At 43.0% G+C, this 27,235-nt stretch overlaps 1 protein-coding gene and 1 long non-coding RNA gene across 5 annotated transcripts in view; one reads left to right on the forward strand and one right to left on the reverse strand.

The window, feature by feature from the left end:
* Nucleotides 1–27,235, forward strand: part of dcc (DCC netrin 1 receptor) — a 496,426-nt gene that overhangs the window by 271,094 nt on the left and 198,097 nt on the right. For all 4 annotated transcript variants that reach the window (XM_079658229.1, XM_079658231.1, XM_079658232.1 and 1 more), the window contains exons 9-12: nt 7,945–8,099; nt 8,910–9,058; nt 9,482–9,620; nt 13,182–13,231. In XM_079658229.1, coding sequence (XP_079514355.1) covers nt 7,945–8,099; nt 8,910–9,058; nt 9,482–9,620; nt 13,182–13,231 — 493 coding nt within the window. The remainder of the gene's footprint in view (nt 1–7,944; nt 8,100–8,909; nt 9,059–9,481; nt 9,621–13,181; nt 13,232–27,235) is intronic.
* On the reverse strand, nt 11,936–14,212 carry LOC307024257. Its single transcript, XR_013803876.1, has 3 exons — nt 14,155–14,212; nt 13,584–13,778; nt 11,936–12,605 (listed from the first exon to the last, which is right to left on the reverse strand). It is a non-coding gene; the product is annotated as an uncharacterized lncRNA (long non-coding RNA).

Genomic DNA, 27,235 nt, shown 5'->3' on the forward strand with positions numbered 1-27,235 from the left:
TCCAAGAGGGCGTTGCCAGATTTTCAATTTCAGGTTTTAACCAGGAGATGGTGCTTCATTCACAAATACAGAAAGACAAGTTTCATGGACTTTCAGTTGTGTTTTGAAGAGCATTTGAAAACATCAATATTTTAGATCAACTAAAGTATATCTAATCTTGTAATTCAATAATATATAGTCTTTATATATTAAATAATCATAATGTAAATGTTTACATTACACTTCTTTATTTGTTATGCTCATACTTTAACCTTTACAATCGTTTGCTTTAATATGCAGTATATTTTTGTGTTTGCTTCCTCCTGCTCCCTTTCGGACACATACTGTAGGATTTATTATTATTATTAATATGAAGATATTATTAAGATAAGATAAGATGTTACTTTATTGATTGAACATTTTAGTTTAGAATGTGCTGTCCCACGGTAATTCAGAAGGCTCACAGGTCACATTCCGACCATTATTTAAAACAATAGGTGCTTTCACACCGTCTACAGTTTGATTTGTATAGAGGGAGCTCTGTCAGTTTTCGAATTACCCATTTGCTTTCGGGGAGCCCTATTTTTCAGAGCACATCCTGCTACTAAATATGTCACACGCACGCTCTGTTGACTGGCGCAGCAGCGCGGATGCGATCAATTGCTATAAAAACACTCTTCTACTAATACAGACGGTGTCACTATGCCGGCGGATGTGGCCGTTGTTGAAGCCTCTTCAGGCTCCGCATCGGCAGGCCTCTCCCTCGGTGTGGAGCTGTCAAACTCGACCCTAACGCCGCTTACAGCCAGCCAACTAAAAGTTGTTTTCCGTTCACGTTGTAATTTTTAGACTCCTTCGCTTCTTTGCTTGTGAATCCAAAAGCTGTGACGCTTGGCTGTTTTCGTTTTGCTATATTTTTTTATTACACAGCCAGAGTTAAAAAAATATCAATATGAACATTTCAAATACCACGCCGGCATCACCGCCATAACCATAGCAACGTAAGTAAGAATGCAGCGCCGCCACGTACAGATGGCAACACCCAGACATATTCACAAATATAAAACAAATATTCAGAAACTGTAATGAACAATAACTATTATTTATTTCAAGAACTGTTATTTACAGAAACTCAACATTTCTAATCTGTGTGACACAAATATGCACGATTGTTTTGGGCTTCCCCTATTTATCTCAAAGTCAGCCATCAAGGGAGCTCCCTCCCTCTTCGGGGGAGCCAAGCTTCCCCTAGCTCCCCCCCATTTCGAACAGTGTCTGTGGCTGAATGGCCAGCGATTAGGTGCGGCGTATTTATCATAGGTGATCAGAGCTAACTGCCTGCCGTCAGATTTCATTTAAAAAACAGATCTGATTTTAAGACTATTTCTGCGCTCATAAAGAATGATAAGAATAAGAATAATGCGTATTGAACTGGTTTCATTAATTAGTGAGTTTATTTAACACTAGAACCGCCAATCGGGTCAATCTGTGTGATGTGTGTTGTGTGTGTGCAATGTAACTTTTTTTTCAATAAAATATGAAAGTCTCCCAGTCCGTGACTTTTCCTGAAAGTGTGTTATGTAGCACCCAATGTTGTTAAAAATTGCATTCTAATAGCGGGATTTGACGGGTTTAGGTAGGCCTATACAAAAACCTCTGGCGGTTCTAGTGTTAAGGTAATTAGGTACAGTAGAAGCCCTTTTTTATCAGTAACGAATTTAGCAGTTGAACATAAAAGTCAACTAACTGAGGGTCACTTGCAATGACAGTGTTGTGTCTAACTGTAAGCTTGTCACTCAGAGTAACCTACCGTTAATTTAGCTGCTGGAGAAGAAAGATCAAGGGGGGAGAGAGCTGTGGTTGATGGGCCATTAAATACACAGCTGAGAGCTGACGTTTCATTCAGACTGTTTAAAAAACTGTAACAACGGACTATTTTTCTTAGCGGATGCATGTCAATTTAAATCAATACATACAACTATTTTTTAAATCAATACATACAACTATTTTTTAAATCAATAAAAATATTTTCTAAATCCATAAAAGCATTTCAATTAATATTGGGAGTCATGTCGTTACTTTGTTGAGAATGTGGCCGTGTAATAAGCGGGATAATTTGCAGCGACTTGTTCCTTATGGGGAAAATAACAACCGTCATGTGTGTGTAGAGGTGTGTGTGGTTAAAACACTTTCATGAAGTGAAGGAATTTCCTTCTATAAAACAGCTGTGGGCAGCAGTGAGTGTCACGGACATGAATTCATAGATCAAGGCAGACTGGTGCACACACTCTCCTGTCCTGCCAGGCGACACGCCCGTTCTAAGCCGTGTCCCTCACTCCTCACATCCCAAGCATCCCCACAAGTGTATTATGTTGTTACATCGTTTCAGATGTTTTGTTTCAGTTGTGCTCTGTCTATGTTCAGTGATGCAAACTTGTCACCCTTCGGCGAAATTCGCCGTTTTGAATCCAAAATAAGTTGTTTGTGTGATTCATGTAGATCTGCAATACAAATATGTTTGGGGTATGGGGGGGACTGGGACCCGGAGTAATCTGCGGCCGTGAGCTGTTATGTGCCATCATGACACGCATGGTGTTCTTTTTTTATATATTATAATGAAGTACGAGCTGTGTGCTCGAGTCATCCTGCCTGTCGGCTCTGCTCATGGATGTATAATAAGGCTCTGCTGCTCCGAGATGATGGTCTAGCTTCAGCAGCTACATTACCTACGGGTGCGTTCGTTAATATTAACTGTGCGTCCGGAGTCACTGTGGCACAGACTGGACCGCTGGTGAACAGCTGTTAGAATGGGCTGTTCAGGTGTTCAGAGCAGAGCTCCCTGTCGGAGCGGCAGAGCGTGATGTGAACTGAAAAGTTTTTCTGTGGCAATATTATTTAAGGAATCGTTGAGCTAGCTAGCTAGCATTCATTGTCACTATCTGCTAACCTTAGCTTTAGCCTTCTATTTCTAATAGTTTTTTTCATAGGCTATAAACAGAGGTGGTATAAGTATATTGTACTTGAGTAAAAGTAGAAGTACTCAGATCTTGTACTTCAGTAAAAGTATAAGTACTCAGATCTTGTACTTGAGTAAAAGTAGAAGCACACATATCTTGTACTAGAGTAAAAGTAGAAGTACTCAAATATTGTACTTGAGTAAAAGTAGAAGCACACAGATCTTGTACTAGAGTAAAAGTAGAAGTACTCAAATCTTGTACTTGAGTAAAAGTAGAAGCACTCAGGTCTTGTGCTTGAGTAAAAGTAGAAGCACCAAGATCTTGTACTAGAGCAAAAGTAGAAGTACTCAGGTCTTGTACTTGAGTAAAAGTAGAAGTACTCAGATCTTGTACTTGGGCAAAAGTAATAGTCTCAGAGTGTAGGAATACTCTGTTACATTAAAAGTCCTGCATTCAAAACGTTCCTCAAGTAAAAGTAGAAAAGTATTATCATCAAAATATAGTGAAAGTAGTGACAGTAAAAGTAGTCATTGTGCAGATTGGTCCATTTCAGAATAATAGATATGATATGTTTTATAATGATTGATCATGAAATTGTTCTCAAAGCTGGTAAAGGTGCAGCTAGTTTGAATGACTTTGTATACTGCAGGGTAGCTTGTGGATTTACTCCAGGTGGAACTAAAGTCTGATTTAACACTTGATTATATTTCACTTAATTAATCCAGATCTGTGAAGTAACTAAAGGTATTAAATACATGTAGTGGAGTCAAAGTACACCATGTACCTCTGAACTGTAGTGGAGTAGAAGAACAAAGTAGCAAAACATTGAAATACTTAAATAAAGTACAAGTATCTCAAAATTGTGCCCAAGTATAGTACTTGTTGAGTTTATGAACTTAGTTACTTTACACCATGTGGCTATAAAGATAGAAAGACTAAGCCTTGCACAGAGGCACGAAAATACATTTTCAAAATGCTCAACAGTGCTGCCCAAATTATAAACTGATTGTTCCACAATTTAAAATAAATGCTTTTATATATTTCTATTAGATGTGACTCTTTGGCGTTTCTGTTATTATTAACACTGCTGCTTTAGTTGTTCTGACTGCTAAAATGCTCTGTCATTCTGTGGGGTGGGGGAGCCGGGGGCTCGGATCCTTGTCACCTTTTTCATACCTGATGAGTTTGCATCCCTGTATGTTAAAAAGCCTCAGTCACCTTAATTCCTGTAATAAAAACATCTCAGGTCAGTAACACTCAAAGCTAAATGTGCAATACCATGTTCAGCTATGTTACTATTTATAATGTTATTGTTGTTACATCAGAAGATGTACATATTGAAATGATTTAACTTACAGTAGGCTATTTTTTACAATGTGTGTTGGAAGGATTTATTAAATTACTATGAATATTGTCATTGTTGAAGGCTTTTAGAGAAGGATGAACTATAAGCCTGAATTACTTAACATTTTATACCTAAAAACATAAAAGCCACAATAAATAAATCACAATTATTCTAGTTATTTTTACTTCCCGTATTGCTTTCAACCCACCAGCTTTTATGGTGTTGTTACGTCACTAACTGTAAGCTTGTCACATACAGTCTATGGTCACTCAGAGTAACCTACTGTTAATTTAGCTGCTGGAGAAGAAAGATCAGGGGGGGAGGGGGGAGATAGCTGTGGTTGATGGGCCATTAGTTGTGTAAATACACAGCTGAGAGCTGCCGTTTCATTTAGACTGTTTAAAAAATGGTAACAACGGACTATTTTTCTCAGAGGATGCATGTCAATTTAAATCAATACATACAACTATTTTTTAAATCAATAAAAACATTTTCTAAATCCATAAAAGCATTTCAATTAATATTGGGAGTCATGTCGTTACTTTGTTGAGAATGTGACCATGTAATAAGCGGGATAATTTGCAGCGACCTGTTCTTTATGGCTAATAACACCCTTCATCCAGATGAGGATCCCTCCGCTTCACTTTGGGATCCTGATCGACCGACGAAGCCCCATTAAAATATACATATTTTTGGTGAATTACTGAGTTTAGGCACGTTAATAACGTTTTAATGAAGTTGGATACAGTATATTCATATGTGTCAGTGATTTCATGTCAATTCGGCGAACATAAACATAAATGATCGTGGTGAAGATGATGATTAAATTAGGATTAAAAATCGAGAGCCGGGCTGCATTTCCTCCCGTTCGTTTTTTTCGAATAACAACATTATTTTGTTAAATAACATCATGGTGATGTTTTGTAAATGATTACATGTCTCTTATTTAGCACAGTAGTATGATATCCGTGACATATGGATCTTAACAAAGTTCCGCTGTACATCCAGCATACTGTATCTCACTTTATTTCACATGAGCTCCAGTGTGGAACCCCACTGCACCCCCTGGTGGATCAATGATCCATTGCAGCTGGCTTCATTATAATTACATTTATCTATCACGGGGGCGGTCTCAAGTCAAGCTGGAGGTTTTCCCTTGAGCGAGGGCAGATCACGTACCAATCACGGCACTCGCGTTTCAAACTGTCTGAAATGAATCGCTACATCTGTACATTGACCCCCCTCAAAAAAAGGACAGATTATTGGCTTCCTCAAATGTTTACCCCACACCACGCTACTGCAGTATAATCATTCTGACCTCAGAAAACGATAAAGCTTTCATTTCATGAGAGGGATTTTTGCAGACACTCATATGTTCAGCTTTTCTGTCTCCTCTGTGTATTTATTTGATATGTTATGAGAAGCGCAACGTACCGTGCTGTTATAATAACGCTCTTTATCAGCCTTTGAAACTGAAACAATTTCGGAGAAAAAAAACAATAAAACGAAGCATATATATTTATAATCATAATGTATTATAAACGTGCGACGATTAGTCAACTAATCGCCTTAATTGACGACTATTGGTCGACTAGAAACATCTTTAGTCGAGAGCAGCCCTAAGTGAGACATTTCACATAAAAACAAATGTGAGCTTTATGGTTGAGCAAGAGGGAAAAAGTATCAGCATCAGAAGCTTTTGAGTCTATGCGAGTTTACCGCCAGGTTCAAATCCACCTGGATTGGCAAGGTCTTACCTCTAATAACTCCTGTAGATCCAGTTTGAATCAAACTCTTTAAAGGCAGACCATATTCTAAATCCGTCTAAGCGATCCCATAGGATTCTGGTATCTGTAATGAAGTGTGGCTCAACCTAAGTGTGAATATGGCAGACGTACAACCTTACCACACATATTTTGTAACTTTATCCCAATACAAGTGGGTGGGATAATTTAATTTAGAGGAATGGTTCACACTTCTTTATGCATGGCATGGACTTAAATGTGTGTGAACCATAATAGGCCTACTGTAAAACAGGAAGCTCCCTGTTGTGGAATCATAAAAGCACAAAAGACATAATAATATGTTCAAGACAGCATTTCTTCCCTTTGATCACAGCTCTGCTGCACACAGCAGCTCAGCACGTTTAGCAGAGAGAGCCGTTGATGACATATTGAGTCCCCGGCTGCTGTTAATACTAACCTCTGACAGCCCGGCTTTAAGCTTTGTTTCCTCAGGGACTACAGCAGCCTACACTGCTTTACGTTTCTGAGCAGTACACTGGACAAAAGAGCCCTGAAGTTTCACTAAAAACCATACAAACGAGACATTCTGTCAGTCCTAATGACTTACACAGGAAACAGAGGCAGAGTTTTTGTCAGTCCTAAAAGACAGAGAATGCTCAGCTCTAATAACCTGCTGGACAAATAAGATGAGGGAGGGAGGGAATTTGGAAATTTGGAGGGAAAACAATGAAAGAAAAGGGAGATGGCGGGAAGGGAGAGTCCAGATGAGATTTCTTTGTCAGTTGTAATGACTTTCAGGAAGTATATTGAAAATAATATCAAGAGAGAACAATGGAAAAATAAATATGAACTTATGAAATTCATAAGGTGTTTTGGCTTCCTGTTGCCACAGAGTTGATATTTCAGCTGTACCAAAAACCACATCAAGCATTATTTCTGAAACAGTATGGAGCTATAACGCTTTCTCTCTCACGGGTTTACCACAAGGTCAGTACCTTTTATATCCGGCTTCCTTTACACATACCCTCTCCAGTACAGCGTTAGCTCTGAGTGTTAGTGATGCCTGCTAATGTAAACACATACCATATTACTTCATTGCATTTTGCATAATAGGTTACCTTTAAGTGACCGGTTAAAAACAACTTTTAACTTTTTCAAAATAAAATTCCTTCTTAACTTGGTTTGTTTTAGGCAACAATAACATGTGCCTAAAATAAGGGAAAGAAGGTCGTCCTGTGTTTAGGCACAGTAAAATGCATGCTTCACAATTACAGGGAATACTTACACATTGATTCTTTGCGATATACACAAATCACTGTGCACTGCTTATGGTAGGTATGCCTAACATTGTAAATGAGAAGAAAAGGCCGCTGTGTGTATTTAATGCTGCAGCCAAACATGCTAATCGTTGCAGCTGGTTTGTGATTGGCTGAGTAATGAAGCTGCAGAGGTGCTATAATCTGAGGATCAGCTGCAGTCACTGCGGGATTATACAGATTACATCTGATTACAGTGTAGATTATCTCTGCTATGCAGCGCTATTACATTTTTATAATGAGCTTTAATTCAAATAAATACATAATTGAAATGAGTAATCTGTAAGAAGATTTGCTAGTTATTACATTACATATCATTTTTCCAAAGCTACTTACAATAAGTGCATTTGATCATGAAGAAACAAACTCAAAAGCAAGAATCCTGCAGGTATATTCTCTATCTAAGAACCCAACCAGATCAAGTCCTCAGACATTAGCTTCACTTGGAGCCAAATCCCTGTGCTACGTACAGAAGATATTTCTAAGATGCAGTCCTGAGTTTCAGTCTGCGACGGAGTGTGGACTCTCTGATGTCCTGATATCAATGGGGAGCTCGTTCCATCATTTAGGCGTTATGTATCACGTTGTGTTTTCCTTCTCAGGGAGCGCTCAGTCAATGTGTCGGAGCCGGAGTTTCTGGAGCTGACCGTCTCCAACCTGAGGCCTGAGGAGAGCTACACCTTCAGAGTCATCGCATACAACGACATGGGGCCGGGACAGAGCTCCGCCCCTCTGAGTATCAGCACCAAACCTGACCGTACGACACACACACACACACACACACACACACACACACACACACACACACACACACACACACACACACACACACACACACACACACACACACACACACACACACACACACACACACACACACACACACACCCCCCCCCCACACACACACACACACACACACACACAGTCATCAGAAGCTCATGCACTTTGAATTGTGTTCGGGGCTAACCAAGGCTAATGGGCTACAAACAACTCATTAAGGAGCCCTCTCTTAAAGGGCTTCCGGACTAACTTCACACACAGACTGTAGCGCTGTTATATTCTGTGGCTTTTCTTTGTAGATTGAAAGAGAAAACTTATGAAGTGCAGTGAAGTTTCCAGTGTTTTTGAATGTTGACCATCTTAAAGTGTCTTATGCTTGAAGGAAAAACAACTGGTAATTTTGGATGTAATATCCAGTAAATATGGTCATTTTTCAGACTTATAGTTTATTTTTTAAATCACAAAAGTGTAGAGCGTTCTCGTTAAAAAGAATATTATAAATATTTGTTGTAGCTTTTTTATATTATCTTTTTCATATTTGTATTATAATTCCTCTTGTGAATCAATTGAATAACCTTTGTCAAAAGGTTATTCCGAAAGTTATGACAGAATAAACTAAACCATAATCGAAATGAAATAACGTCATACCTAATCTCTATACAACCATCTATCAGCAAAGTAAGATGTCTGAATTAACTTCATTGGTGGCAGCATATGTAGCAGTGGAAGATGTTATAGTGTTGGTGCTGGTGTGTGAAAGGTGTGTTGTCTTTGTGTGTGTGTACAGTCCAGGTTCCCAGCAGGGTGGAGTCTCTCCAGGCGGAGGCTCTGTCTCCCTCCTCCGTCCAGGTGAGCTGGGAGCCGCCCAGCCAACCCAATGGCCCCGTGCTGAGCTACAGACTGCTGTGGACCGAGAGGCCGTCCAACAAGGAGCAGGTCAGTTTTTTCTACTTCCTGTCAGTACGGTCACTGCTGCTCTACTTCCTGAAAGAACCACCACTGCTGTACTACTTCCTGTCAGTGACATCACTGCTGCACTACTTCCTGTCAGTACCCTTACTGCTGCACTACTTCCTGTCAGTATGATTTACAGACGTCTCGTTCCCAATGTAAGCCAATGGAAAGAAGTATTTTTTGGCCAAATGATGTCACTGACTGACCCGGAAGCTGTAGTACCTAGCGTGTTTGGCCACCACGAAAATGTGGATCAACGTCTGGCGCACTTCCTGGGGGCTTGGTCAGAACCATCATTGCTGTACTACCTTCCTGTTGCTTTGTGGAGTTTGCTAAACCGTTAAACTCAATGAACATTCCAATGGCTGAAACAGCAAAGTGTAACTGTCCTGTGTTTGTGTTCAGAGTGTGGAGGTGAACGGACTCAACTACAAGATGGAGGGACTCAATAAGTTCACAGAGTACACAGTTCGAGTTCTGGCAATCAACCGCTATGGTCCAGGCACCGCCCCGGTGACGGTCAGCGTCACCACCCAATCAGACGGTGAGCTCCCCATCAACATCGGGACATTAATGTGTGTTTGTTTGTTGGGCAGGAATCATCTCTCACAGTAGAACTGTGTCGCTACTCAGGTTTGTCAAGAGCTCTGTCAAAGAGCACTGTGGAGCCCTTATGTGCTTTGTCATTCTTTCTCTACAAACACCCCTTCCAAAAACACAAAAACTACTGAATTATATGATTTTATAGTCAGTCATTGCAGATCGCATGTTTTAAATTATGTTTGAATGGAGATGGCCTCTCTGTCCGATCAGGAGCAGCATGAAATGAGAAGAAATAGTTGATCTCATTTTGCTTTGTAAAAAATTATATTTCAGATCTTGTTGTTTAGTGAAAAGGAAACCGTTACAAAGCCTGTACCGTCCTAGTTAGTTGTCACTGTGAACACACATTTAAATGGAATTACAGGCCAATGCTATGCATAAAGATTATTAATAGCAGCGTTCTTATGATCACCAGTTTGGTGGAATTTATTCTCGCCCTACTGTTAGGAGTCACTGCAAGGTCATTCTGAGTGTGTTCCACCTGTTTCCCTCCACTGTCTATGGGACCTTTGCATGCTTAAATTATGACTCTTTGTATTTTTACATCAGAATCGAAATCCATTATTTGTCTCTTAACGGGGACATTTAAATGATTACAATTAAAGTAAGATACGTTTCTTTTTTTATGGCTTAGTATGTACACGTTACTAATAAGACAATAAGTAAAAAACCAAATAGCGAAAGTGAAATTGCAGGAGCAGTGGCGGCGCCAGAGATTTTCTCTGAGGGGTGCTGTGGGGTAGCTTGATGTTTCATAGAGGGTGCTCAAACATTAAGGGTTTCCCATTAATGCACCAGCGCTACAGTTGAATTTTCTACTGCAACACTCCCCACACGCACACACAGTGTACCCGCGACTGTTACAATGAAGGCTCGATAATCAGCTCACGGCATATAGGTGTAAGCAGGGGTAAAGTGCTATTTTTACAAGTGGGGAGTAGACCTCAACTCCTCTAGGAGGGTCCTCACCTCCTTTAGTGGGGTCCAGGGGCATGCTCCCCCGGGAAGATTTTTTTAAATATTGAAGTTAAAAGCATCAATCTGGTGCACTTTGAGAGCAAAATGAAGAGATCTATGGATACATCTCTCAACACCCATATGAAACAGAACTGTAAACAGATTTTCTATTTCTTTATAGATATTTTACAAATCACTCCCCTATTAAAACAAACCGTGTGAGACCCACTGAGATAACTAGACTAAAGTGTGCTAAACACTGAGAGAGTCCTTTACTTCACCTGAGCTGAGGTTATCTGAGACTCTCAGTCTGACAGGAGAGAGTTCTCCCTCCACCTTGTTGTTGAAAAAGCCCCTTATATCCGTTAGCTTGGCTAGTTAGCGCCAGATGCTAACCACAACGATCTCCGGTAGATACCCACAGGTGCGCGAGCTCTCTCGCTCGCGCACGCACACAAAATGGCTCGTGCCACACACACACAGAGCAGAGCTTGTATGAAACACAAAGACCCAGAAGTAAGCTACTTGTACTCACAAGGCCTATTATGTGCAGAATCCCTCTCGCTTTCAGGTGGTTTTGATTGAGTGTCCACACGTGGACGTTTAAGGACTAAAAAACGATACATTTTTCACTTTGCTGTTAGCAAATAATTTGGCGCTCTAGCCAACAGGAAGTCACTCAAGTGTCACGAAGTAATTTAGCCTATGGATAGGTCACAAATCTAATGGGTGCTGGCCATTGGCCTAATAATATCATCTTTGTTGGCTTTATGTTTTTGGTCAAAAATGTGTTTGTTTCACATTTGCATTGATGTAATCGATACTTTTCCAAATTTAATTGAATAAAAATAATTATAATAATTTTCGAAAAAAAACTAAAAAAAAAACCCCCACATATTTCTTGGGGGTGCTTAGGCAATCCTGGGGGGTGCTCCCCCCAGGCGCCGCCCCTGTGCAGGAGGGTATATTGCGGGATATGTCAAACTATGTGCTTAAAGCACTGGCTGTTCTAATACACTCTAGTTGGTTCTGCTCTTTAACCAGAAAACAACATGTCAACGGTCAGCAGGCTATATCAGCTTCTTGTCCGTTAGTCAATGTTTTGAAGATCAATAGTTTTCATGTTCCACACACTGATCTATAATATTTCCTCTCAATATAACATTCAGATTCACAGAACGGCTGCTGAGCTGTTTCATTAAACACCTCCATAGAGACAGTGAGAGAATGGCTGCAATTACACACACACACACACACACACACAATATTATTGTTTTCAATTGCTCTTATCAAAGAGATTCTTTATTGATTCCTTTGACAATACCTTATAAACTGTTGGGTGGAAACAAACAGGTTTATAGCATTGAGTTACTATTATTTCTTAATCTCTGAACAGAACATACAATTCTCACCTTTAGAGTAACAGCAACTCAAAAGTCCCGCCCTTTAGGGGTGCTGTGTTGACAAATACTTAATTAAAACTCAAATTTAGCAAATAGTACATTGTGTGCTGTTATCTGGACTCAGCATTCCCATCACTCCCCATCATTAGTCCTGTGTTCTTTTTTGTGTTTTATCTGCCATATCATCAGCTTTGATATCTTTATATTATTATTCTTTTCAGTCCTCTCTTTATTCATCAATCTTCTTTGTCCTAATCGTAATTTACAGCCCTCTTGTCCCTCCATCATTTTCCTCCACTTCTTCTTCCTTATCTTCCAGTTCCAGGGCTGACCTCAGAATCAGTCTGATGTCCTGACGGTTCGGAGGGATGAAGTGTGTGTGTGTGTGTGTGTGTGTGTGTAATGACACCTGTCTTGTGTCCGGTGGTAATGTTGTTCCGCTGTAGTGACAGTCAGACTCCACTGAAGCCGCATGCTTCCTGTCTTTTCTGATGTCATCATCAGGGGGATTGATTGACAGAAATCTGACACCAGCACTCTTCCAACACTCATCCAGCTCAATGACACTGTGGAAAAATAATAAAGCTTCATCTGTAATGACACAGTCAAGTTCAGTGTCTCAAACTGAGTGAAGTTGTGTGATTAGCCTAGCTTAGCACAAAGAAGCGGGGGGGGAGGAAACTTCCAAGCTCTATCAAAAATGAAGTGAAGATTTATTTTTTTAAGCTTATCCTCAGATGTGCAATTCTGTCCCAAATGTTAAATTTTCTGTTAATTAATGGTGCAATGCATCCATGATGTCATGATTCATTTTAAAATATTTAAATATCATTTGCAATTTGACATTTCTCATTGTTATTTTTTAATGTTTTGTCACTTCTGGAGTTGGACCTGACCTTGTTTTCGTCCTCAGATTATTTCGTCAAAAGACATGAAAGTATTCCATTTATATAATAAAAATAATATTTTCAAAAGCAAAAAAATAAGAAATATGTCAGTAACATAATATAAACCCAATTAAGTGTGAAGATTCTTGCACAATGTTAGTGCATTCTTAACATTTACACCGAGCAGCTTATTATCAGGATTGTTATCTTTATAATAACCTGAAGTTTAATATGATCCTGTTTGTGTCTCTACAGCCCCCAGCGCCCCCCCACAGAACATCACCTTAGAGGTGGTCCTGTCCCGGGTGAGTTGTCATGTTTTTATTTCCTGCTCTCTCTGTACACATCTCTACGCTGCACCAACAACAGTCCCATGAACACACTGATGTTAACAGAGGAAACACTGGACCGGAATATTCCAGGATATTTTTACCACCTTTAAGAAAGACTCTGGAACATTTCACTGAGAAAGTCTGAGCCTGTTATTTTGAAATGTCATCTATAAAACCATTTAACATTTATGGCTGATTTCCCAGTTTATATATCACACAGGCTCCGCCATCTAATGGACTTTATGGGTACTACTCTCTATCATGCTATGCGTGCATTCACCTACTGAGTTGCATAAACGTAGCCGGCCAATCGGTGCGAGCTTACCTGAATGCGCGCGCAGGCCCACAGTATATAAGGCGGCTACGCCTCCCGACCGCTCTTCAGCGAGCAGAAACAACTGAAGCTAAACGTAAGAAGATAGATAGAAGAAAGTGAAAGAATATGGACTCATCACTCCTTGAACATCGGCCTTGTCTTTATTTCTTTAAGACAGCTCGAATAATTAATCAGGTTGAAAACCTTCAAAACACAAAAGGACAAACAAATGTTAGCTCAGATGCTACACAAATTACAAACATTTCACAGGCCTCACTGCATTCTCAATAATAATAAGCAACACAAACCATGTTTTAATTAAAGGGATAAATTGTTATTTTAAAACCACATCATTAACTTAAATGAATTAATAAGAGTTGATCTCCCTCTTGGAGACAAGCACCAGAGAAAACCTCATCTGAACACCTGCGCTGTCTAAATTGCACAGCAAACAACGGAGCACAGGCAGACCGCGCTGCGTAAAAAGCAGACGATTGCGCAATAGCACTCTCGCAAAGTGAGGCAACAGATCAAGTAGGCTACATAAACACAAAAGACAATAAACACCGGAGAAACATACCAACGGCGTCTCCGGAGCCTCACACACACTGTCGCCTGGTTCTCCCTCCGTGGCTTTGAGAACAAGAGACCGGCCATCACAAACTACGCCCCTTTTGTTGCCGTGTTTACCGGAAGCGGCATTCATATTTGTTCAATCCAGCTCACTTATGAAAGGTAGCCTTGGTCCAAAATAAAACGAATACCCTCACTTAGTATTGAACAATACTACAATAATAATAATACTACTCTAAACGAAAACACATAATTATATCTCAGTCCTTTTTTCACAGATATTATTGCATATTGACTTTCGTCTCGACAATTACCATCGATTTAATACATTAATGTGGCCTTTGTTTCTGCTAAAAGAGGTGTCGACCAGCTGGGGCAACAAGAAAATCGGCGAAATTGAGTGTGACTATTAAAAAATAAATAATTATTATATTAATATTGACAATAACAACCGACCGTCGGGGAGCGTTCTCATGCCGTCTATTATCAACGCTATGGGAGGTCTATTAAGATCTATCGGACGCCCTGCCCGTTGAAAACTGACTATCATGGGGTTCCCTCGAGGCGTGTGGCGCAGTGGGTTAGTGCGCTGATCCTCAAATCAGAGGATAGCAAGTTCGAGTCCCACTGCAGTCAGCATGTCGCTGTGTCCCTGGGCAAGACACTTCACACCAAATTGCTCCTGTGGTGATTGCCCACAGTATTGAGTATGTAAGTCGCTTTGGATAAAAGCGTCTAACAAGTAAAATGTAATGTAATGTACCCTGTCCGTAATTCCGTGACGGGGAGGGGCCCTGACCGTCCGTCAACTTGTGACGGGTTGGGAGTGAGGACGTGTTAGTGTGTGAGGTTAATTTTCAGTATTGTGTGTGTGCGAGGTGTTCAGTAGTGAATGTGTGTGTTTTTCAATGCACACACAAATGTGTTTCGCTTCATATACATGTAAATACAATCCAAATACAGAAAAAAGTTTTACATGTGTATTTTTGATCCACACATATCCACACTATTTATTTTCCGTCTAAAACAGCTTTCTGTGAATGGATCGCTGTGCATTCATGTAGGTTTTTTTTTAGACTCCCCTGACGGTCACCCGATTCATACTTGTAATTTTTTCTATCTATAGCCAATCAGATGTCTCCTCCATTCTAAGCCAATCACATGAGCGCGCCCCCACGAGGGTATGATTTATTGCGTTCATGACGTAGCGCTTCAGTAGATGAAGGCAGACAGGAAGTACACACTAACAGGATCACAGCATGGGCTCTGCAGTGTTTACGGACTTCCTGGTTACAGACTGTGACAGTTACAGAAAACTTTGATCAGTCCTGCCGTCATTTACACTTTTGAGTTTGTCGATCTTTGAATCGTCATGACTGTTAAAGTTTAAGTTACTCAATGTACCTACTGTGAATTTGAACTGAAGATGAAATGAACAAGGTTAGAGTGACAAACTAGTTAACAGATGTTAGAGATGTGTATAAAATGGACTTACATTAAATAGATTCTGAAAGTCAGTTTTCTTGACTGATATTATTAAAGAGCACATTGTAACAGAACTTTGCCACTTTATAATGAATCACAGGTGATTAGGACGTATTAAGTTTTGTGTTGGCACGGTTAAGATTATAACTGTAAATACTGATGGATTGTATGCCTACTCCAGTCCTTTGTAACTATCATGAAATATGACTTGGCGTTTCCTTTGTACAGTGTAGTTTTCAGCTGTAGGAATTTGCAGTAAAAGCAGCAGAAGCACAAGTGTTGACAGCATTGTGGCAACAGTAGTAGTAACAGATGTATAATATTCTGTTCTATGGACATGTAAGTGTCTACATAAATAGATGAAGCAGACTACTTCTATCATTCCGAGTGTCCATCTTTATTTCCACTGGTGCGTAACATGCACACATACATCACGTCATCCACGTGATCTCTGTAATCAAAGATCTTGTATTCACCAAGATGTTACATCCCCCTTCTTTAGAAAAGAACAGCATAGCTGCCATAACAAATTATAACCATATGTATTTAAAATAAATGTACGTCTTGAGGCACTATATCTACTAATTGTGATTACTCTATCACTGAGGGAATATTATAAGGCTGGTACATTAACATTTAGTACTTCTGCAGTTTAACTTATCTTGTTGAACAGTTGCCCAGAAATAATTATAATAGAGCATGTAGTACTGCTTCTGAAACAAAACTGTTGAATTCAATTTCTAAACAAACAAAAATCACAGTGCATTGTCAGTGTTGCATAATACACAGATTCAATCAAAGTGCACTGTCAGTATTACATTTATCTTTTTTTTTTCTTTTTTCACAGGTTTAACACATCTCTTGGCTTCACTATGCGGCCTGATCTTGTGATCTTATTGTAAACAATGTGTGATTGCTCTCTGGGGCATCCCCTCTCTCCGGCAGAAACAGGAAATGCCGTAACTGTATGTAACAACGGTTTCAAATCAGCATCTCTTAGACAAAAAGTTTAAATGAATAACTCAAATAAAACTCCAAACATCTTTCATTGTGTTTCAAAGCTCTTTTAGTTTTAAACCTGATGTTTATAAGCTTCTTAGTTTTTGCAACGGTCTGTAAATATACACAACTTTATAAAAAATGCACACATTTACCTTTTTCTAGACTAAACACAGGTATGATCCTAAGTTAAAAACATATGAGGTTAAAATGAGGTTGTTAACATCGCAATTTATCAGTGGATGTTTGCTGGAACTACTTGTAAACAGCGTGTTTCCTGACAGACACACACAGCGTGACTCCGGTCAGATAGAGACCGGTCTCAAGTCAGTACCGCTGCAGACTCGCTGTTTGAGGGCTTGATAGCCCACTCCCCCTCCACACCGCTCCACACTCGTTGCTTTGGAACAGCCCTCAATATGGCGGACCCTCCGCGTGAACGCGCAAACGGAGGGGTAGTGTGTAGGGGTAGGGTGTAGGGGGCGGTTTGGGAATGGGCCTCCACCACAACTTCTTAACGGCCCCTACACACGGCGGCGTGCGTTGCCGCTTGGCGGTGGGCGTGTCTTGAGCTTGGGGAGTTTATGCGAGCAACAACCAATCACATGAATATCTCCTGTCAATTGCATAAAAGGTTTTACATGTCACACTTTATATGATGAACATTTATGACATTAATGTCTACGGTGCTATTTTACGCAACATTCCATGCTGGCTAATACTGTCTATAACTGCTAGCTGTCCATTCCCACGAAGTACACTGGATATAAACTCCCCAAACAGGCGAAAACCTACCAGTTTCACCCACTGTCTCTGCCACCTCCCTCCATGCCTGGCTCCTCCGGTTTGTATCCCGGTAGGTGAACAGGGACTGATCATAAAGCACCGGGTGATTCCCTACCGCTATGATTATTTTCTCCTCCATTTTTTGGCATATGAGGAAATGAACTGCGGTCTGGCTCTCCCAGCATACACGCAGTTTGATTGGCTAGCGCTTGTACTGGCAGATTTGCATAAACGGGATTTGATTGGCTGACGCCTCCATCGAGGCGGCAAAAGTAGAACATTGCTCTACTTTTGCAGCGAGCACCGCGAGAGAAGCTACGCTTTGCTCCCACAATGCAGTTCGGCGAATCGTGACGTCACCCCATTCAAAGTGAATGGGCAGAAGCGTTGAAGCGGCAACGCACACCGCCGTGTGTAGGGGCCGTAACACTGCATTGCGTGGTGGAGTCACACACTCTACTACATTTACGTGTCGGCACCACGCAAAAAACCCCAATTTAAAGTGAATGAGGCTACTTTGTTGTGGTGCACACACGCATTTCTACAACTTCCCGCAGTGAGATTTTATTCTATAAAACGTTTTTAAAATCTACTTTATAGCTTGTTTTATTTTATTTGTATTCATAATCATTTTTATTTTTCGTCAGAATGGAAAAAATTACATTAGTTACGAATTGTTGTTCTCAAAAAAACAGTGCATTGTGTGTAATACAACTGTGATTTTTATAAAATTAGTTAGTTTTTAAGGAAGGCCAGCGCTTCAGCTGTGTCAAATAGATTGTTCCCTTTAGTTAACGTTATTTAAAAGATCATTATATTCCTATTTGATCATGTCCCCTTTATTGTATTACGAGCGTCCATTCCCTTTGGATAACGGAGAATTGTACACCCGGAAGTAAGTATTCTCTTTACTGTCGATTGCTTTTACAGTGATATCTGCACTACTCATCAACTCAAAAACACCAAATTATCCTTGTTGATTACACATTATTGATTGGTTTAAATTGTGTACAATGCTTTTGTATTTTTCCCCTTCGATTCGGAGAAACAAATATTTTTTCTGAGTTTTTGGATGGCGCAAGAAACAATTTACACGTTGCTAACTTATCCATCCATCTTCTCCCGCTTATCCGTGGTCGGGTCGCGGAGGTAGCAGTTCCAGCAGAGAGCCCCAAACGTTCTTTTCCCTCGCCACATCAACCAGCTCTGACTGGGGGATCCCAAGGAGCTCCCAGGCCAGCGAAGAGATATAATCCCTCCACCTGGTTCTAGATCTACCCCTTGGTCTCCTCCCAGCTGGACGTGCCTGGAACACCTCCCTAGGGAGGCGCCCAGGTGGCATCCTAACTAGATGCCCGAACCACCTCAACTGGCTCCTTTCGACGCGAAGGAGGAGCGGTTCAACTCCGAGTCCCTCCCGGATGACCGAACTTCTCACCTTATCCCTAAGGGAGACACCAGCCACCCTGCGGAGAAAACCCATCTCGGCCGCTTGTACCCGCGATCTCGTTCTTTCGGTCATGACCCATCCTTCATGACCATAGGTGAGGGTAGGAACGAAAATGGCGCGGTAGACAGAGAGCTTTGCCTTCTGGCTCAGCTCCCTTTTCATCACAATGGTGTGGTAAAGCGACTGCAGTACCTCTCCCGCTGCTCCGCTGCTCCGATTCTCCGACCCATCACACGCTCCATTGTTCCCTCACTCGAGAACAAGACCCCGAGATACTTGAACTCCTTCACTTGGGGTAAGGACTCATTCCCTACTTGGAGTGGACAGTCCATCGGTTTCCTGCTGAGAACCATGGCCTCAGATTTGGAGGTGCTGATCCTCATCCCAGCCGATTCACACTCTGTTGCGAACCGATCCAGTGAGTGCTGAAGGTCACAGACCGATGAAGCCATCAGAACCACATCATCTGCAAAAAGCAGTGGTGCAATCCTTAGTCCACCGAACTGCAGACCCCCTCCCCCACGACTACGCCTCGAAATCCGATCCATGTATATTACAAACAGGATTGGTGACAAAGCGCAGCCCTGGCGGAGGCCAACCCTCACCTGAAATGGGTCCGACTTACTGCCGAGGACCCGGACACAGCTCTCACATTGGGAGTACAGAGATTGGATGGCCCTGAGTAGAGACCCCCTCACCCCATACTCCCGCAGCACCTCCCACAGTGACTCCCTGGGAACCCGGTCATACGCCTTCTCCAAGTCTACAAAACACATGTAGACTGGATAAGCGTACTCCCAGGCCCCCTCCAGGATCCTTGCGAGAGTAAAAAGCTGATCCGTCGTTCCACGACCAGGACGGAATCCACAATGTTCCTCCTCAATCTGAGGTTCGACAATCGGCCAGACCCTCCTTTCGAGTACCTTAGAGTAAACTTTCCCGGGGAGGCTGAGTAGTGTGATGCCTCTGTAATTGGCACACACCCTCTGATCCCCCTTTTTAAAAAGGGGAACCACCACCCCGGTCTGCCACTCCTTCGGTACTGTTTCCGACTTCCACGCAACGTTGATGAGACGTGTCAACCATGACAGTCCCTCAACACCCAGAGCCTTCAGCATTTCTGGGCGGATCTCATCCACCCCCGGGCCTTTGCCACTGTGAAGTTGTTTGGCGACCTCAGTGACCTCCCCCCGGGAGATTGGTGTCGATCCCCCCTCATACTCCAGCTCTGCCTCTAACATGGAGGGCGGAGTTGTCGGGTTCAGGAGTTCCTCAAAGTGCTCCTTCCAACGCCCTAACACTCCATCAGTTGAGGTCAACAACGTCCCATCCTTACTGTACACAGCTTGGATGGTTCCCTGCTTCCCCCTCCTGAGGTGTCGGACAGTTTTCCAGAACAACTTTGGTGCCGCCCGACAGTCCTTTTCCATGTCTTCTCCGAACTTCTCCCACACCCGCTGCTTTGCCTCGGCCACGGCTGAGGCTGCTGCCCTTCGGGCCTGTCGGTACCTTGCAACTGCCTCGGGAGTCCCCCGGGATAACAAATCCCTGAAGGCCTCCTTCTTCAGTCGGACGGCTTCCCTGACCACCGTTGTCCACCAGGAGGTTCCAGGGTTACCGCCCCTTGAGGCACCTAGGACCTTGAGACCACAGCTCCCCTCCGCGGCTTCGGCAATAGAGGCTTTGAACACCGACCACTCTGGTTCAATGTCCCCAACCTCCACAGGAATGCCCGAAAAGCTCCGCCGGAGGTGTGAGTTGAAGGCCTCCTGAACTTGGGCCTCCTCCAGACAGTTCCCAGTTCACCCGAACTACAAGTTTGGACTTACCAGGTCTATCCAGAGGCTTCCCCCGCCACTCGACCCAACTCACCACCAGATGGTGATCAGTTGACAACTCCGCCCCTTTCTTTACCCGAGTGTCCAAAACATACGGCCTCAGGTCCGATGATACGATAACGAAATCGATCATGGACCTTCTGTCTAGGGTGCTCTGGTACCACGTACACTTATGAGCATCCTTATGTTCGAACATGGTGTTTGTTATGGCCAATCCATGACTAGCACAGAAGTCCAGTAACAAACCACTACTCCGGTTCAGATCAGGGGGGCCCTTCCTCCCAATCACTCCCCTCCAAGTGTCTCCATCATTGCCCACATGTGCGTTGAAGTCTCCCAGCAAGATTAAAGAGTCCCCTTCAGGAGCCCCATACAGGACTCTTTCCAGGGTCTCCAAGAAGGCCGTATACTCTGAACTGCTGTTGGGTGCATAAGCACACACAACAGTCAGAGTTCCCCCCCCCATAACCCGCGGGCGTAGGGAGGCGACACTCTTGTCCACTGGGGTAGACTCAAACAACGATGCACCCAACCGGGGACTTGTGAGTATCCCCACACCCGCCCTGCGCCTCATACCTTGAGCAACACCGGAGAAGAATAGAGTCCAACCCCTATCCAGAAGTAAGGTTCCAGAGCCGACACTGTGCGTAGAGGTGAGCCCAACCAGATCCAACTGGTAACGCTCCACCTCCCGCACAAGCTCCGACTCCTTCCCCCCCAGAGAGGTGACGTTCCACGTCCCCAAAGCCAGTTTCTGTCGCCCGGGTCTGGTCCGTCGAGAACCTCTGCCTTCACTGCCACCCTTCTGGCAGCGCACCCGACCCTATCGCTGTTTCCCGTAGGTGGTGGGCCCGCAGGACGGAGAAGCGGAAGTGTTACCCACGTCGCCTTTTCGGGGCTGTGCCCGGCCGGGCTCCGTGGCAAGCCCGGCCACCAGACGCTCGCCGACGAGTCCTCCTTCTGGGCCTGGCTCCAGAAGGGGACCCCGGGCTTCCTCCGGGCCGGGTATCCTCACTTCGTGTGTCGTCTTTCATGAGGTCTTGTGAACCAATCTTAGTCTGGCCCCTTGCCTGAGACCAATTTGCCATGGGAGACCCTACCAGGAACACAAGGTTCCAGACAACACAGCCCCCAGGTTCATCAGGGCACACAAACCTCTCTACCACGGTAAGGTGCTGGTTCTTCAGTTGCTAACTTAATAGTTAGCAATGTAGGCAGAGCGGGCTTCCTTTACTAATGCATTAACAGAATATCTTATCTTTGAGATATAGGCGATACACTTCCAGCCCAGTGGCTTTACATAGTCATTCTGTCCTGCGACACCTCCGCCTCAGGCAGCAGACAGCGTCTGTTATTTACGGAGAAGTGTTGCAGATAGCCCTTTCCTTTAGCTTTGCCACTTTGTCCAGCAACGTGGAGCAATGCTGATTAAAAGACTGCATTAAAAGCTCTACATCATTCAGATTAGTGTTAATATCACAGCAAAAGTGAGCTGTGAACTAATCAGCTGTACTCTGAGTAATAATGTGTGAACGCAATGATGTTTTGAGACACAAGGGGTCAGCTTTTACAGAGACATCAAAGAAAAATACATTTATGATCACTGATCAGTAGGTCCTCACAACGGATGTGATCAACATCTAGTCCCACAATGTCTAAGGCAGTGACCACCAACTGGCGGGCCACGGGCCACATCCGGCCCGCCAGACATTCTCATCCGGCCCACACGACCGGGGTGACTGTGGCGTTGGCGGAGTGGTTACTGCGTTCGGCTCCCACCCATTTTTTTTTTTTTTTTACAATGTCTCGTGAGTAAGGTGCAGTACCGGAGTCCAACAGAGAGGCAGCAGCTGCGGGGCAGCAGCTGCGGGTCAGTAGACTGCGTACTGCGAAACCTTCCCTGCCTTTAAGAAGAATTTATCCTTCGTTGTGAAGAGTCTTGTTAATGCGCTCCTTACCACAGCAGTAGCCCCGCTGCGACAGAGTCCAACAGAGAGGCAGGAGCTGCGGGACAGTAGCCTAGAAGCAGGGTTGGGTTGTAACGGAATACATGTAACGGCGTTACGTAATCAGAATACAACAATCAAGTAGGCTAACTGTATTCAGCTGGCGTTACATTTGAAAAACGAGTAATCTGATTACAGTTACTTTCATAAACCTGAAGTGAATACATTTTGGAATACTTATTGGAATTATTGGTTGAAACGTTTCCTTACAAAATGTAATATTCATAACCGGCAGAACTGTGTGCACACTGCACAGCGCTGCAGCATGTCTGTGAGCGAGAGAGAGATGCAGCGTGTCTGTGAGGCCCCCCCCGCACACGCAGATGAGAGAGAGAGATCTCTTTTAAAATATATTGAAAGTTAGAAACGGAGATGGTTAGATAAAATGTGCAAGGTAACGTTTATGTAGCATTTATTTATTGTTGAAATGATGACATTTCATAACGGGATCAAATCAAAGTGAATGGCCTGCTGCTGCTGAATGCATGGGGCAAGTGACTGGAAAAAGTTTAAAAAAGTTATTACATTGTTTCAGATAATAAATAATAATAATAATTCATTCTATTTAAGGGCGCCTTTCAAAGCAACCAAGGACACCTTACAATTAATAACATATTCCAAGGAAAGGTTTTAAGACAGTACAAAGAATGCAGTCCGGGTGATGTTTTTTTATGTGGGGTGCAGATGAGAGAGCTGTCCAGAATGACACCAATTTGTTGTGTTTGAGTTCTTGAAAAGCCATTAAAACAGTAAAATAAGTGTCTCCTGTTCACCAAAACATACCCATTTGTTATGGAAAAAGAAAGTATTCTAAAAGTAATCTGAATACTTTTTTAAGACACGTAACTGTAACTGTATTCTGATTACTTTCAGAGCATGTATTCAGTATTCAGTAACTGATTACATTTACAAAGTAACCTTCCCAACCCTGCCTAGAAGTGATCCTTCGTTAGCGTGAAGAGTCTGCTAAGCTTTATGCGGTCCGCAGTCATAGCCGTGGGAACATGTTTCAAATGGGGGGTGCTGTGGGGATGACACCAGGGCTGGTTCTGACCAATGTGCTGCCCTATAGGCAACATTTTAGCTGGCAATGAAAAACCTCTGCAAAAGACAAATAAATTACAAAAAGATAAACATATTGACATGGTGGACAGCTTATCTAAACAGGCTTCAAATGTATTTAGTATTATAACATGTTTTAATTGGAGGGGTGGACTTCACATCCTCTAGGGGGGTCCGGGGGTGCCCCCCCGGGAAGATTTTTTTAACATTTTAAAGTCAAATGCTTCAATCTGGTGCACTTTGAACCGATCTGTTGTACCCTCTAGATCAGTCTAGTAACTGATCTAGAGGGTACAACAGATCGGTTTGCATTTTATTAATCAAATAAGTATGTGAACATTTCCAATAACCTACCGTAGCCAATAACAAATAAATGTAACTTATTTTATTTGTGTTTATATTTGTGTTTATATTTTTAAATCTCTCCAGTTTTAAACGATATTTTTGGTTTACTGTCCTATAGTATACATTGGAATGATTTCAAACCTGTTTTTATTTATCCTAATAATTATAAAAGGTGTGCCTTGGAAATATTTGTTTACATAAATTGTGATCAAAACGTTTGAGACTCACTGAGATAACTTAGACTAAAGTGAACTATCTAAACACTCAGAGTCCTTTACCTCACTGTGCCTCTCAGTCTGACAGGAGAGCTCTCCCTCCACATTATTGTAGAAACAGCTTCTTATATCCGTTAGCGCAGCAGAAGCTAACAACAATCCCCGCCGGTACCGCGGTATCCCCTCTCTCTATCTCTCTCACTTTGGCTGTGAGCTGCGGGCGCCTGCTAAGCCAACATCCCCCACTTTCATCACTACAGCGCCCATAATACAGGGCAAATGGAAAATGTAACCGGGTTGAAAAAGGGTGTTATCTTTACTTAATTATGAATGTTGTTACATCAAGGCTGAAAATTCGTTTTTTTATTTTTATTATATCTTGTTGAAGTGCAGATCCCCTGTCCTCCACCAGGGGGTGCTGCAGCACCCTCAGCACCCCTACTTCCCACGATCCTGTCCGCAGTACCTGAGCGTTGCCAGGTTTCAGTCAGGAATAAAAAGGCCAAATTCTCCCTTATAAACAAGTCATTTAAAGTATGAGCCTTGTTCGAAACAGAGTGTGCATGAATCAAAAACATTTTAGTTGAGGAAGCCACTGTGTCGCCATCAGCTCAGGAAGCTTTGATTGTGTGTGCAACTGGACTGATCACTCTCGCACCACGGCAATCGCGATCATAACAAGGGCTTGACCGCCGGTCAGTGATTCTGACCGGGATGTCCATCGGTATTGGAGTGTTAGCTGAAACGGAGACAGGTTGGGGAATAATTGTATGGGACCCACCAAGCCACCACGGGGAGCTAGTGTGGTTTGTAGGGGAGGGAAGGACTTTCTTGTGGTGGGGAAGGACTTTCTTGTGGTGGCCGAAGATGACCAATGCCATTGGAGGACATTTGGGGGAGCCAGCATTGAAAATGGTGGCGTAAGATGAAACTGCTGTGGGGTGTGTGAATGTGGAGTGTAAATAGTCAGGTAAACGTCTGAACAGTTTGCTGCATCTTAGCCGCTAGCATGTGGCTACCCAACCTGCTGGGGTGAACTCCATCAGTGCCGAAGACTGAGGGCGGGTCGGTCCCAAAATATATAAAAATTGTCAATACAACCTAAATTGTGAGCTCTGCAGGCGGATTGGAGCCAAGTGTGGAGGCTGAGGATCCTACTGAAACGCCCTGCTCCACGGGCCAGCGTTGGGATCGGACCGGGAAAAAAAACACCACTTTTCACAGCTCTGTAGAAGATTAAAAAGTTCAGCAAAATCATTTTTTGTCAGCTCCGACTGCTGGCGGGCTGTATCATTGGACCCAACGTGGACAATTAGTTGATTGACAGAGGACGGGAGTGATAGCAGCAGCCCCGGGAGTTTATCCAGGATGACCGGGACTGTGGCTCCAGGGAGGCAGCGTGTGGCTGCGTTGGAGAATCGGATGTTTCTGGTTATGGAATCCCCGATTATTAATGTGGTTGGGGCGATAAGGGGACAAGGAGATGCTGGTGATTAAGGATGCGGTGACCAAGCATGATCACCCAGTGTTGTGATGAGAAAGTAACAGCAGGGCTGGGAGAGGATTTCCTTGCTGGCTCAGGGCCCGGAAAACTTCCAGAGTGTCTCAACACGGCCTCTTTGAGTTTACGACGTGAAGAGGAGGTCGCCAGACGGGATGAGGGACGCCGAGTTGACTCCACAGTGGCATTGGAAGCAACCCAAACGCTGCCGGCTGCCGGCTACCGTCGCAGAAGTTGCAGTGTCGGCAGGATGCAGATCTGGAGGGGTCAGAGCTGCGGAAGCATCAGCTGGATGGACCGGATAATCGGACAGGGTCTTGAAGCGGTTGTGAAGGCTTAGGCAAGGAGGTGAAGTTACCCCATTTCCCACCACCTCTGACCACGGCGGCTGATGGCCAGTTGTCGAGCAGGAGGAAGGCAGTGGACAGGTGGAAGGATCCCACATAACTGTGTCATGGATAGTTGCTCTGAGCGAGTCAAGCTGTTGGACTGCCCTGAGGCCACCTCCATGAGACTGGACACAAGAGAGTATTTTTCTTTCAGCTCATCAGAAAACCGTCAGATGTCCTCCTTAAGGTCTGTTATCTGTTTATTTGCTCCTTGAAGTAGCACATCATCCTCAGGGTGTGTTGTTGGCATTCTTGAGTATGAGAGGTTAGGGCAATTATTGTGCCAAACAGAGGTTGCGCTAGATTTTTCCGCTGGACAGGATCGTAAAATCTCCGTCAAAATCCAGTGTGCTACCTATTTCTATGTTTATAGAGTTGGGACATGTTTTTTGTCTCAGAGTGAGCGCTCCTTGGTTTTATTGCTTTGCTGTGGGTTTGTCAGAGTGAGCGCTCTCTGCTTTGCGAGGATCTTTGTAAATGGAGCACAGCAGAGACCTCATGTAAACTGTGTTAATGTCTGTGATGCTTGATCCTTGGAGACTATTTGTCTGTGAGTTATTCATGTGAAATTTGGATGTGTTATGTGCAGAATATTTGAAGTTTGTAACTTTTGGTCTGAAGCTAGTTTAATGTGTGCTAATTTGGCTAATGGTGATCTGTGCTATTTCTAGCTAATAGTGATGCTAATGATAGCTAATTCCTTTAATAGTATGTGTGTGTCGTTTGAACAGTGCTACTTACAGTATATGTTATGTAAAGCCCGCATACTTATATGTGTTTTATTTCTGTATTGTTACAGTTTTACAAAGTAAAAGAAGAACAGTAAAGTCAAGAAAGAAAACCTTCCATCTTTATTGGAGGACTTTTAAATGTTAGCTAACTGTCTAGCTAGCGCATAGGGATACGCGCTGTAAGGGCAGAACATCCAGTATTAACCGTCGGCCTTTACACAACTCTGACGAGGGGGGGGGGAGGCGGGAGAGAGAGAGCACACTCGTGAACTGTCAACGGG

The sequence above is a fragment of the Notothenia rossii genome (assembly GCF_949606895.1).
Source record: "Notothenia rossii genome assembly, chromosome: 11".
Lineage (NCBI taxonomy): Eukaryota > Metazoa > Chordata > Actinopteri > Perciformes > Nototheniidae > Notothenia > Notothenia rossii.